The sequence below is a fragment of the Carassius gibelio genome, chromosome A1, assembly GCF_023724105.1.
Source record: "Carassius gibelio isolate Cgi1373 ecotype wild population from Czech Republic chromosome A1, carGib1.2-hapl.c, whole genome shotgun sequence".
Classification (NCBI taxonomy): Eukaryota; Metazoa; Chordata; class Actinopteri; order Cypriniformes; family Cyprinidae; genus Carassius; species Carassius gibelio.
Window position 1 is genome coordinate 21,778,112 of NC_068371.1, and position 14,878 is coordinate 21,792,989.

A 14,878-nucleotide genomic window follows, 5' to 3' on the forward strand; every position below is an offset into this window, starting at 1 on the left:
ATGTGCTGACTGGGACACTCAGATCTGACCTGAGCAGGGGTTTGGGTGTGCAGACTGGCTGAGATTAGCTAATAATCACCTCTGTTTTTCTGCTCGACGCAGAGCTGCCTCTCCAGAGTCTCTCGCAGCTCTCGCTCTCTGTACAGCTCCATCTTCAGCTCTGTGCGCTCCAGCTGGACCTGCTTCTCTTGCGTCCGTGCATTATCGATAGCCACCTTTAACAGACCCTGAAAAGGGAAAAAAGCTTCAGATTTGCAGTGGGGATCATTACGCTAAATATTTGTTTATAACTTTTGTAATATACCTGTATGTTGGTGAGGAGGGTTTCTATGGAGGACAGGCCCTCAGGAAAGAGCAGTGAAGCAGGGAATCCTGGGGGTAATGTTGGCCCAGAATGAGACACTCGCTCATAGCTGTCTCGAGATGTCGGGGTGTAAAGGACATTTTCTTCTGTCATAAAAGGAAAGAGAAAACAGCACATTAATAAAACATTTTAAACATTCTATAGTAATAATAATAATAAAAACATTTAAAATACAATTAAAATATATATATATATGGTTGTATGACTGTTCACATATCTGGGGTCAGTAAGATTTTTTAATTTGAATACTTTTGCTTACTTTTATTGAACAAGGACACAATTAATTGATCATTAAATATACAAAATATTTATATTCTAAATAAATGCTGTCTTTTGAACTTTCTATTAATGAATGAATCTTGAAAAATCCCCCAAAAATTGTAAAGCAGCACAACTGTTTTCAACATTAATAACAAGAAATGTTTCTTGAGCAGCAAAATCAGCATTTTAGTATCGTGTGACACTGAAGACTGGAGTAGAGGATGCTCAAAAGTCCGCTTTGCATCACCGGAATTAACTACATTTTAAAATATATTACAATATAACAGTTATCTTAAATTGTAATATTTCACAAAATTACTGTTCCTTGCAGCCTTGGTGAGCTAGAAGAGTCATTTTTATTCACAAAGATTAAAAAATGTGTGGATATTTGGAAACTGCGATTCATTCAAACATGTTTGCAGGTTTTTTCATTTTCTAAGCATGTTTTTAGTCCTTCTCTGAACTCACACAGATACTTCACATCCTCACATCCAGTGCTCAGTCTTTTATCCAGGAGTCTTGAGAGCAGAACACTAGAGTCATAATGATTCAAGGTCGTTACACAGCAATGCTACTTTGCTTCTTGTGCACTCCACGTAGATTTCTTTCTTTAAATGTCAGTCCATTCATCGGAGGAGAATCGGCACAGTCTTCAGTTAAATCAGCTTAGTTTCAATCAGCCACTACACACTGGTTCTGGTTCATTTTTGTGGTCTCAGAGGAAGTGAATCTGGTATAACTTAAGCCACAGCAGATCCTCCCACTATCTAATGACTCCAAATCTGTTTTCAGGTTTTAGTCACTGCAGTATTAGGACATTCATAAGGCTTAAAATATGATCAGAAAAATGAACAGCACTGTGTGTTTATGTGCGATATTGGTCAATATTATGAATGAGATATTTTTCATTTCATTTATTTATTCTCTTTTCATGGTAATGCAACACAAAATACCACAACAACAATCCAACAAACACACAAAAATACATTCCATGACAAGAAGAACAGGAGTAAGATGAAGGAAAAAAATCTTATAAACTCCTACCCCATTCTTATATTAAGAAAATTACAAATTAGATATATTTTGATATAAATATTTGATATAGATATAAAGCTGAGATATAAAGGATTCTCCAACCAACTTTCTTGTGTATCCCTTTGTCACAATAACAACAATCCCATGTCATCAGATAGCTTAGAAAGAAGAAAACCCTGAGAACACTGACCAAAGCACTTGAAGCACAGGAAGAGGCTGAGATACAGAGTACCAAGAAACGTAGTTTTTGATCAGGCCGAAGCCTTGATCTTGTCATTGTCACTCACTTCAAAGAGTTTGCTAATGTACGGGGCCTCCTGCTACCATCCAGAACTAACAGATACACCAGAGTGTCTCTCGATCGGGCAACTTCATCTCGCTCCTCCTCTCATCTCTGCCACTTTACCAATATGATTTTAATCTTTAATTAGCCTTGGTCTAATCTTTATGAATCACACATCATTTAATGTTTTAATTTTTGATTTCTATCTTAATGTGGTGGAAAATTACAGTTTGATATTCAATTAGATGCACTTTCCTGTATTTTTTCCTTATTTCCAAATAATAGTTGGCAGGGTAGCCTATTTAAAAGTACATGTAGGCAACTGTGGCTATTTTTTATTAACTCTGCCTCTAAATGTTCATATATATATATATATATATATATATATATATATATATATATATATATATATATATATATATATATATATATATATATATATATATATATATATATATATATTTATTTATTATTGGGGTCAGTGGGATTCTTAGTGAGAAGTCTCTTATGCACATCAAGGCTGCATTCATTTGATTAAAAATACAGTAAATACAGTAATATTGTTTCATTTTATTACAATTTAAAATAACTATTTCCTATTTGAAATATAGTTTAAAATGCACTTTATTCCAACACGATCCTACAGAAATCACCTTACTATGCTGATTTGCTGATCAAGAAATATTTTCTAATATTATTACAGTTGACAACAGTTATGTAGCTTGATATTTCTTGGGGGGATAAAAAGCATTAATTTGCATTTTTGGTACAAAGTAAAAATATTTACTGTCACTTTCTAATCATTTGAGTAAACAAGATGCTATTTATTGCTATTTATACATGGTTTGAACAGTATTTACCACTGTTTACACGATTTACATGTGTTTACACCTTATATAAATAGCTGCTGCCATAATGTTTATAGGGTTTTTTAAGTAAAATACATTTAAATTCTTAGTCTATTTCTTTAGCATAGGGCTCCACTATTTTACCTACAGTATCCAAGCTGTTTTAATACATTTGCACAGTGAGACCAGATGGGCTCTGTTCATTTTGTTAGGCTGTTTTAAAGCATGCGGTTTACGCAGGTATCCATAGTTCTGTAGTGGTAATAACCAGCCCTGTGTATGCTAATAAAAAGTGTCAGCAGGGAAGCCAGAGAAAGGTGACTTTCTGTTCTAACACAGCTGATATCTATTAGCATAATACTGTACTGCCATATGGCATTGGCATTACAATTACAAACTGTAGGATAGAGCATGCAAGTTCAAAATGATTGAACTGCTGTAACAAGTCTGCATCAAAAGAACAACTTCAAAATCAATGTTAAAAGTCATTGTTTATTACATTTGTTATTGTGTGATGTAAGTGTTAAAGCTCAGGCAAGGCTTGTTCTCGTGAGCCAAGCGCTTAACTGCAGGTTTCTCCAGAGGGACTGTCCCTTAAATTAGTTCACTGCACCCTTCCATGGCATTATCAAGTGAACTAACTGTATAGGCCCGATTTTGTGGAATTAAACAACAATTACAAATTTGTCCTCAGAAGAAGCAAAATATGTCACTATATGTCACTGGAAAAAAACAGACAACACAACATAAAAACACACATTGTGGACACGAATTAAAAACGTCAATTTTAATGTCAATTACTATGTTAGGTTAGGTTTTAAAAGATTGACTAGCAGTGTTACAAGTGTGATCAGTTTGGATTCTTGAGTTTTGAAAATGTACATGGTTCATGTGAAAACTGCACTAAAACTAATTAAAACAAACAAAAACTGTATCTAAATAAAGTGAAAGTGAAAGTGATTGAGACATGTGGCCAGGTATGGTGACTCATGTTCAGAATTAGTGCTCATTTATCCCATCCAAAGTGCACACACACACACCATAGACACACACCTGGAGCAGTTTGTTAATTATCAGTTATTAGTTATCAGTTTGCAGATTATTAGTTAAATCATGATTTAACTAAATTAAAATGAGTGAAACGAATTAGTGCAGTGTGGGCATGGTTCACCTAAAACCATTTAATTATTTAGTACGCTGTTGCCACCATTGAACTAAAGTGAAGAATTGAATGAATAAATAGTCATATGCAAATGATTCATTTAAGCCATTTGTAGGAGCCATATCAAATTTTTTGATGAACTCTAATTTATTTTGTGCTTAAATATATGATTAAAACATTATGATTTAAATATGAGGAAACCTTTTCATATTTTGCACTAATAAGTCATGTGAATGGATTTGCTCCTCCTCCCTTATGTGTCATTATGGCACACAGGTGTTAATAGGGAAGCAGCATTGTTTGAGAAAATGGAGTTAGAGGGTGGAGAGCAACAGTTTCTTCGATCACATGCAAATGGTACAGCTTTTAAGTTGGTATAAGTGTTTTTTTGTTGTAACCTTGTTTGGAAAGTAAACCGGAGATTGTGATTAATAAACCACGGGATTTGTTGTTGACATTTTTCCTTGCATGTCATGCGTTTTCAGTAAAGAACAGTTTAAACTTTGGTCTGTTCCTTGCACAAAGTTATTATAGAGTCAATGCATACAAAAAATTAAAATAAATCAGAAGTTTGGTGTCTGTAAGATATTTTTATGTGTTTGAAAGAAACTCACTTTAGTCAAAAATACAGTAATATTGAGAAATATTTTTAGAATCTAAAATAACTGTTTTTTTTAAGTAAATATATTGTAAAGTCTATTTTATTCCTATGATGCAAAGATATTTTTTTTTTCAATCCACATCCTTTCGTAGCTGCATGGAATATTTCTCCATTTATGGAGGACAGTAAGTCACAGATTTGGAATGACATGGGGGTGAAGTTCATAAACCTGAATCCTCAACCTCACTGCCTTTCTCTTTCCAGTCTTTCATTCAGTCTACAATTCTGTCAGTATGCATTTCTTTCTGTACGTCCCATTTCTTTATATACATTCTCTTCATTTAACCCCAAAAACCATAAGCATCTCTTGTCTTTTTGCTCTTGAATGTCCTTCACTTAAAAAAAAATGCATTAAAAAGCTCTGCTCAGCTCTTTGCCCATACTATAAAGTATATACATACCTTAAGATCCATTTAAACAAGTAGGTTCTCAAAATCTCACCTTCCCTTGTGCCTGATAAGGTCTGATTAGATTTACTCACCCCTCCCTTATCTCTACGGATTCACTTAGCTGACCAAAGCATCTTAATCTCACACTATCTGATCTTCACTTCTTGGCAGAAGAGAGATGCCTCTGTCACATTCAAGGTGTTTCAAAGAGGAAAAACCATCGGTCTCCGGCTTCCGCTGGCTCTCGCTCACTGTCAGCTCCCCTCACCGCCGATCTCCCTCTCTTTGTTCATCTTCCTCCCTCCCTCCCCTCTCCTTTAGGGTTCCTAAAAGCATGGTGCCTGCTGGAATGTGATTAGTGCTGGCCGCCGGAGCACTCAGTGGGAGAAAGCTTGCGCCGTGCCACTGAACTACGGTGCCCCGGAGGGACAATCAGTGCTGAGTTAGCACTACTCTCTTTTCTCTTCTCCAGCTCTCCCTGTGCCTTCAAATCTGATTGATCCTCCATTGAATTATTAGGATGTGTGCACTTGCTTTCCAGCAAAAAATACTGGCAGCCTGTTAGAACATAAATGCATCTCCTCAACCAAGGTCACTTTTTTCCCCCACTTGTTGTGGATTCCCTAGGCTAATGAACTTCTGCCTCTATTGCTAAAGCCCTCCACAGTCAGCATAAGAGAGCGAGCGGAGAATGAATGAAGGTTGAAAAGCTCCGAGGCGGATAAAGGACTCGTCTTTGAACCCTTCTGTCTTTGACAAGCCATAAAGAAGAGATACAACTTTTGATCTTCACACTTTCAGCGCTGCCCCTAAAGATTAATTTCTGGAACATGAAGGTGGAATTTATCCTTCAGTCTAGTGACTGGTAAAGGTGTCCTGGTGGTGACTGAGTCTAGAATGATGCTCTACAAAGGGAGAGCCACTGATTTTTGAAGTTTCATAAAATCGGCAGGCATAAAATTCGAGATGAAACTTCACAAGTGCTCAACAGGCCTGGAATTGTGCCAAGGGGCTAACTTCCAAAATCAAAACTTGTTAAAGGACAGGAGTTTTTATGACAGTGAGCCTTTTGTGATATACTGGTCACTGCAGTTCAAGACATTGGGGTCAGTAAGTTTTTCCATGTTTTCTAAAAGTAGTCTCTTCTGCTCACCAAGGTTGTATTTATTTGATCAAAAATATAGTAAAAGTCAATTTAACAATTTAAATGTTTTCTGACTGACTACTGACATTCTGACTAATGTACGCCTGTGATTTTCTGTGGCCCATTTCAAATGTTTACATGCTTTGCTTCTTTTCGTTTTTAACAGCTCCCACTCGCTGTGGTGTAGCAGTTATGAAATATTGGCCTTGCAAATACTTTCCATCATTTTTACCATTTCATAATAAATATGTACGCGGTGTTCAACAGTGGTCAAAAAGGATTCAAACATTGAATTTTAAATCGATGTCTTCTTGTGAACTCAGAGATGTGGCTTTGGACAGCAATTTAATTATCACACGACCTTGGTGTTTGTCAAAAAAACATTTATTCGTAATTCGGCCGGGGATTTTTACGTGGGCGGTGGGAGAAAAACAACAGCATTGTGAATTCAGACAACAATAAAATCACAGACTAACCCCTGCAAGTGTTGGAAATCACTTTGGTCCCCATGAGAAACAATAATCGTCTGAATCGGGCTAAAGCTGAATTTTCAGCAGCCATTACGGCGGTCTACAGTGTCACATAATCCATGCTGATTTAGTGATTTTCAGCTTTCTTTGACAAACAGAACAGCATTTATTTGAAATAGAAACCTTTTGCTTCAATACAAATGTCTTTACTGTCACTATTGATGAAATAATGCATTAATTTGTTAAAAATAACTATCTAAATAAATTACCAACCTCAAACTTTTGAACGATAGGGTATATAAACCTTCCTGGTCATAATATATCTCATCATCATCCTCACCACCACCTTATTTGTAGTGGTATCATTGGTTCAAATCCTTTGTTTTATGTGGGGTTTTAGCACCTGTGTGATCTTCACAATTTTGCAAAATCCTGAAAGGCTGTGCTCAGTCACACGGAAGCCCCCCTTTCTGATTTCGGGTGCACTGTCTCTCCACGGCACAATGAGGAAATTGTGCTGACTACTCGTCCTTGCAAAGTCCTCATTAGCCTAATGAAAGCCTTCACATGCAAAAACCAAACAAGGGTTCTGGGAGGTTATTAGGAAAATTACCCCTCCAGGAGGGCCAGGGTAAGGGAGTTGGTTGGGGGGTCTTGCTCATTATTTCACGCTCTGCAAATCGCTAACTAATTTAGCCCCACTACTGTGCCATTTCTACCTCAATGAATAATTTTCACAGAACTGTGAGCGAGACTATTCACTAATTTCTCAGAATACACACATAAAGACCGAAATTAGGTATTAGGTATTAGGCGACACATCAGCGGAATCAGCGATCATTTCCTGCAGTCAATCTAAACCACTTCTGATAAATGATCTGCTAAGCTGAAGGAAAAAAAATATTAGAAACAATTTGAAATCTGTTTGGGAAAAGTGCTTGCGTTTTCCATGACATCTTTCTCCTGTTATGTCATTCTAAACATGTTTTTATAAAACAGAAGAACAGTAAAAGTGCAGTCATTGCTAAACCTTTTGACCTTGTTGAACTGTAATGCAATGGACTTGTTTTTGCTTCTGAAATAAGCACTTGCGTACGGTTTAATCTGTTATAACCTGGGTGGTTCACCAGTCTCAGACAGAATGTACCCAAGTAATTATTTTCTAATGCATACTATCTGTAAAAGCAGTAAATCAGGAATCAGTTTTATTTTTTAAATAAACCGCGTATACAAGCCATATTAAGGTTTGATTTATTACAGCAAAATATAATGTTTGTAAGCTCTGACATCTCATGGCATCTTTTAATAAAAGAATATTAGAAATAGGATATAACATCTAACCTTTTTCTGTAGAAGCCCTCTTTGCTTCATGGCCTGTGTCGTGGGTTGCCAGATCCCCCTCTTTCGGTCCTGGTGGTGCACTTGGAGACAGGCCTAACAAGGCGTGGCCAAGAGAAAGACCATTCTGATGTAAATCTAAAGAGAAAGGAAGGGAATATAAACCGATTTTACAAACAAGGAACACAGATACGAAAGCTTGACCTGTGAAGCCAAATGTTCCATTATAGTATATACAATAAAATAAAATTGTTATTAAATTTGTTCTATGCCGTTTTGAATTTACTGTATATGATTTGTGAAGATGTACAATAGCATTCAAATGTTTGGTTTTTTATATCATATTTTGAAAGGTTGAATTACTTTGATCCACAGTAAGAGCAAATACATGTATAATGTTTTTATATATTTCCACAAAAATATTAAGCAGTTTTCAACATAGTTAATAACAAGAAATGTTTCTTGAGGATCAAATCAGTTATGAAGGATCATGAGACACTGATGACTGGAGTTATGATGCTGAAAATTCAGCTTGGCATCCCAGGAATACAACACATTCCCAGGAACTACAATATATTCAAATACTGTAGATAACAGTTATTTTAAATTATAATATTATTTCAGAATAGTATAGTGTAGTTGTTTTCAATTCTATTCGTGATGAAATAAATAGGGTCTTGCCTTGCATACAACTTCTTTCAAAAACATCAAAAGAATCATAGCAATGCCAAACCTTTGAATAGTCTGGGATGTTTTTGATTCAATAATAAAAGTTTCACTCATGTCCAACATAAAGGATATCTTGTTCTGAACAAGCTTTAAAATCTCTTAACAAAATACAGGTAGATATTATAGAAGCAATCTCAAAAAGTCTAAAAACGATTACAAGATTTAAACTTCAGTTTTGTCAAAAATAGGATTTAAAACACATACTGCTTCCCAAATTATATCACGCATCTGATATCTGATATCTTGGGTAAGATTTATAATGTGTCTGATAATAGACTGAAAAAAGGAGAGAGCATTATCTGTAATTGCATAGTTTTAGTTCCGGTTAAAGCAATGCACATGAACTGCTCTGATGGCTTTGCTTTTAGTAGATTCTGTGATATCACCTTATTCTTAATTCTAAAAGCACATTTGTAAGGTTATATGTGTAGTTTCGCATTATCGTGAGAGCACAGTGCTAAGTGCTCAGGGACCAAACTCTGCTGAAATAGTAAGTTTGGTTTAAGCCATATTGGGAGGATACAGAGAGAAATGAAAATGTAAAAGTATACATATTATCACAGCTGACATGACACTGATAACAACTAAACTATTGAAATTGCATGCAACGTAGACTTTGTAATAAGAAAGGGAGACATAAAACAAAAGTCAAGACTTGTATGTGGTCAAGCAGACGTACGTGGCCGGTCAGAAGAGCTCTCTGTATGGTCAGGAGAGCTGGACACACTGCTGCTCTGTCTGGAGGATAAGTGGCTCCCTGTCCTGCGGCCATCATCTAAAGAGGGTACGGGTGATGGGCTGTCTGGAACTCGCTCCTGAGAGTGAACACACACACATTAGTCATCATAATCTATCAAAGTTTTAATACAATTATAATGCATTCTTAATTATTACAGAAAAACTTTCTCTTTTGAGAAATGTAAACATTGTTCTAAATAGTACACTGTATGAAGAATAAATAAAGAAGAATAGTTCACTCAAAACATTAAAAATCTGGGTAACACTTCATAATGAGTTTCCATTTGTTAACTTTAGTTAACTACATTAGTTTACAAACTAACAATGAGAAATATATCCAAAGCATTTATTAATCTTAGTTCATGATGATTCCAACATTTACTAATACATTATTCAAATCAAAAGTTGCATATATTAAGCCAATTTAATGGACATGAGCAAACATGGAGAAACAGTTGTATTTTTATTAACTAACATCAAGAAAGATTAATAAATATGGTAAACAAATCTATTGCCCGTTCTTAATTAATGTTAGTTAATGCTGTAGTTAACAAATGGAATCTTTATTCATTCCAAACAAGAATGTTTTTTTTGTTTTTTGTAATTTATTTTGTGGAATACATAAAAAATATTTTGATCAAAATTAGTCACACACACACACACACACACACACACACACACACACACACACACACACACACACACACACACACACACACACACACACACACATATATATATATTAAAGCCCATAAGTAATACAGCATTGAATATTGTAGTGTTTACAATATATGTCATATACATGTATATTCTTCCAAAATACATGTTGATATTAAGTAAATAAATGAACAATATGCAGCTAATTAATGTAGTTTATGACTGAATGTTAATTTTTGGGTAAACGTTCTCTTTAAATCTTCTTAAGAACTGTATCCACAGTTTGTGTCTTTGTACCTTTATAACTGATGTCACCATTCTGGACGGGGCACTCTGGACCTGAACGGCAGCTGCCATATTGGCAATAGTGCTGAGATGGTTCATCTGGTTCATCGCCATGGCAACCGAGGCAGGAGGCAGACTAACAGGGATCAAGGGGTGTGGCATCATCATGAACGGAAGTTCCAAACCTGTACAAGAAAGCATTGGAACACACACAAAACAATGATACTTTAATTAATCACACATAACTACTGCATAATCTAATACATATTTCTATATAAAAGCTTTATTGCACTGTAAAAAAAAAAAAAAAAAAAAATCCGACTCATTAAAATAACACATGCTGCACCAACAGCCTGAGGATATTAAGAAACACTCATCTCACTGTAAAGGAAAACATCTTGTAAATAGTTCCAAATTATGATGCTTTACGTTATGAAATTTCATCAGTTTCTGCTTTGTTAGAGCTTTCTTTAAAGATGTGCCATTATGGCACAGCATGCCTACGGATATAACTAGAGCTGCTGGAGTCTGTACCTAAAAGCAATTAGCTGCTTCTCAGACTGCTGCAAACGTCTTCATACATAACAACCCCGTGATAAATTAAACCACACACTCTATCTGTAGCACAACAAGCTATGTGACAGCAAGACTGCAGTACATACGGCTGTTGTGTGACCGGAGTTTTGCTTGTTTTAGTGTGCTGATCCAATCCCTCGCAGCACACTAACAGTGTTATGCTTTATAGGAATGTGAGTGGATATTCCCCAGAGAGGAATAACAGCAGAAAAAAGGAAATGGATCCTCTAACAACTGAACAGGTCGGGGCTTAAGGTTACAGTCAGCCACTCTACGGCCGCCCATACACCACCGCCACTTTGAAAGCGAAGGATGAAAGAGAGAGAGAGAAGACATTTCGACAGTTTCTCTCAAAGATTTTTTTCATTTCCCATCAGTCGCCAAGAGATGCTCCTGAACTGTGTTGGCCTTGTGGTAATGGATTCACTAGGGTTGATACTCTTGGCAGTAGCGGAGTCATGATGAGAAGGAAGGCCAGGAGATGATGAGCCCTTTGGAGGCGATCGTTTTCAAGACCTTCCATCTCCCTCTGCTTTTCAACCAAATGCCAGGCAGCTCTGGGGGTCAGAGGTCACCTCTCTGCCACAGAGACTTGAAGGGCCACTTGCAACTGAAAGTTCTCCTTCCTTTCGTCATGACATTTTTAGTCAGAGACTAAGAGAAAGGGAAAGGAGCGAATAAAAAAAGATGACATGCAGATCAGTCACAGTGATCAGGTGACAGAAAGGAAGTGAATGGGAGATCAAAGAAAGTCATTGAGTGCTGAGGAGATTGATGTTTGGATGGAAAAGGGATCTGAGCCAAGCAGAAGCACATGCCAAACACATGCAAGCTGCTCCGTCTTCTTCGCTAGGCATCACTAATATTCTTAAAGTTAAAATGACAGTGCCATCCGCGCATTCGCCTTTTCAAGTGGAATTTAAACTGCCATATTACACTAGAAAATGCTGATAGGAGCAATATCTGGCCTTCTAAGCACATTCGAGAAAGGGCCAAAGTGGCAAGGAAACACTAAACCCCCTCCCCATCCAAAAAGACACTTTTGAATGAGACTGGAACTCAGCCAAATCCATCAACATCCGTCACTCTTCAGCCGTATCTCAAGGGGCCTACGAAAAAGAATAACAATATGATCCGCTAGCGTCTGCTAATGCCGCAGTACCACTGAGGCCTGTTTCTGAAACACATGGTGGCCGATATTACTCATGAAGAGCTTTCAATCTTTATTTACCTAAAACAAAAGAGCCCAAGGCTAAAAGAAACTGGAAACGCGCCATTTTTAAATATCCGCCCGCAGCAGTTGCCATTGTGCGCTTGAGCCCGAGCTATTGTGGCAGTGTAAATGATTTTGACAGGAAGTTGCAAATTGTATAAATATTTAGCGTTTCATAAAAAAGGAGAAACAAAACAAGTGAACGCTGAGGAAAGGAAACAAAAGAAGTCTAATGACAGGGCTGGGAAGGAGCCAAGTACTCGGCTGGATGGATCCAAACACAACAGGGATCTTGGTACAAATGTGGGCACAAATTTTGGTTAAAATAGTATGGAGAACAACAAAACACAACACAACACCTGGAAAGAATTCAAATGCAGCAACAAAAAATATATAATGTAGCCTGCTGCTAGACTCAATGTGAAGATTTTTACACGCTGATTATGACATGATATTGTTATGACTAAAAGAGGAATCAGTTCAAACAATGTCTTTACGTCTTTGATTATGGCACAGTCCATGAACATGATACACTCTGGTTTCCTGAACTTTTTTAAAGCATTAGAGACAATAAATAAATAAATAAATAAATATATATATATACACACACATATATATATATATATATATATATATATATATATATACATATATATATATATATATATATATACATATATATATATATATATATATATATATATATATATATATATATATATATATATATATATATATATATATATATATATATATAAATATATATATATATATATTAGGGCCGGGACTCGATAAAAAAAAATTAATCTAATTAATTAGAGGCTTTGTAATTAATTAATCAAAATTAATCGCATTTTAATGGCGTATAAATATTTGACCTGAGAACAGTGAGAAGTAATTTTTTTTTCACATGGATTTATAGTATACCATTGAATAATGACTGAATACATAAGCTTAAGCAACAAAATATTTTTTATTTTTGTTCAACCAAGTCTAGCAGACCAGTGCAATTTTTGCCATTAAGTGTAGCAATAGCATATTTAGAAACAATTTAGAAATAGTACATTTCAGAAATTCTGGAAGCTTATAGGTGCTGGAACCTTCTGTAAAGTGTTTTTTAAGTAAAACACAATACTGTCAATTACATTCAGAACATTGGAAACACTGACTATTAGAAAACATCTCTCTCTGTTGCTTCAGAGGCCATAACATACTAAGTCCAACTCTCAATAACCTTGGCCAAAACAATAAAGAGTTCAACATAAACTGTTGCACCAACAAAATAATACATAGTTCAACATAATGTGTAAAGTCCACGCTAGCTGCTACAGTATATGTTTTGCGTTGAGGTGATACTTGAGGTTCGATGTGCTGCGGTGATATGTGATTGCTAACCATGTTGCGAACGCTAGTTGGTGCTTCAGTATAATTGGTCCACCGAAACTCATCCAGTGAGAAACTTTCCGCGGTGCAAAAATAAGTTATAAAAAATGCCGGAATTTTTTTTTCTGTAACTAATTAATCTTAATTAACGCGTTATTTTTTTGTGTAATTAATTAATCTCAATTAAGGCATTAAAGTCCCGGCCCTAATATATATATATATATATATATATATATATATATATATATATATATATATATATATATATATATATATATATATATATATATATATATAGTGAGATAGAATAGATATATTAGATAGACTATTATCTGAAATAAAATTAAATGAAAATGAAACCAGCAAGTTTTAAACACATCAAAGGTGTCCTTAAATGATTTATTATGGCCTGTCCCACATCAAAAGTTACTGTTGTATACTGGAGTTTGGACAAAACTGAACTCAAGAGTCTAAGATAATATTTTCAGGAGCATTTGGACATGGCCTGGACTAGTCATATAAAACATGGGGTGCTTCTCAATATCCCTTCTCGTTTCTTTGCACCTGTGTCCTCCATCCTATGACCCGGAAACCGAACAAGCTCAACCATCTTGAAGGACATCTTAATTCTCTAATTGCACCACAAGGAGGCGAGGATCGAGGAGTGAGGAGGCTTCCAGAGGAGTCATGAGCAAGGACACAGGTGCTTCTTTTGCAAAAGTTTTTCTCATCAAAATACCTGATTCTCCTCCCCCTTTACATCTGTTGTAATAATTAATATTTTAACTTTTCAGTTTAAATAAATCATACATGTCGTATATATTTCAAACAAGGAATCTTGCTTTATTTATTTATTATGAATGTCTTAAATAACACATTTTAACAACATAAGGGCAGATCCCTTTAGCGCAGCTGATGAAGCTTTGAAGTGAAGAGAGTGAGGATATATCATTTCACTTGATTCAAGAAGTCGTGGCCTAGTGGTTAGAGACTTTGACTCCTAACTGTGTGTTACCACGTCTTAGGTGCCCTTGAGCAAGGCATCAAACCCCCAACTGCTCCCCAGGCGCCGCAGCATAAATGGCTGCCCACTGCTCCGGGTGTGTGTTCACGGTGTGTGTAAATTCACTGCTGTGTGTGTGTGTGCACTTCGGATGGGTTAAATGCAGAGCACAAATTCTGAGTATGAGTCACCATATTTGGCTGAATGTCACATCACTCATTTGTATAAATTTCAATGTTTTCTTTTGAGTTTGCCTATGCAACAGAAATTTAAAAAAAAAAAAAAACTCCAAAGTTAGATTATACACAGAAATGAGGCTTCTGATTTTCCTAGTTCTAC

At 35.9% G+C, this 14,878-nt stretch overlaps 1 protein-coding gene across 2 annotated transcripts in view; it reads right to left on the reverse strand.

Annotated features, from left to right (window-relative positions):
* The window catches only part of LOC128015649 (dachshund homolog 1), a 57,036-nt gene that overhangs the window by 4,805 nt on the left and 37,353 nt on the right, over positions 1-14,878 (reverse strand). For both annotated transcript variants that reach the window (XM_052599690.1, XM_052599681.1), the window contains exons 4-8: positions 10,377-10,549; positions 9,364-9,499; positions 7,959-8,093; positions 305-450; positions 80-227 (exon numbers count right to left, since the gene is read on the reverse strand). In XM_052599690.1, the coding sequence (XP_052455650.1) occupies positions 80-227; positions 305-450; positions 7,959-8,093; positions 9,364-9,499; positions 10,377-10,549 (738 nt within the window). The remainder of the gene's footprint in view (positions 1-79; positions 228-304; positions 451-7,958; positions 8,094-9,363; positions 9,500-10,376; positions 10,550-14,878) is intronic.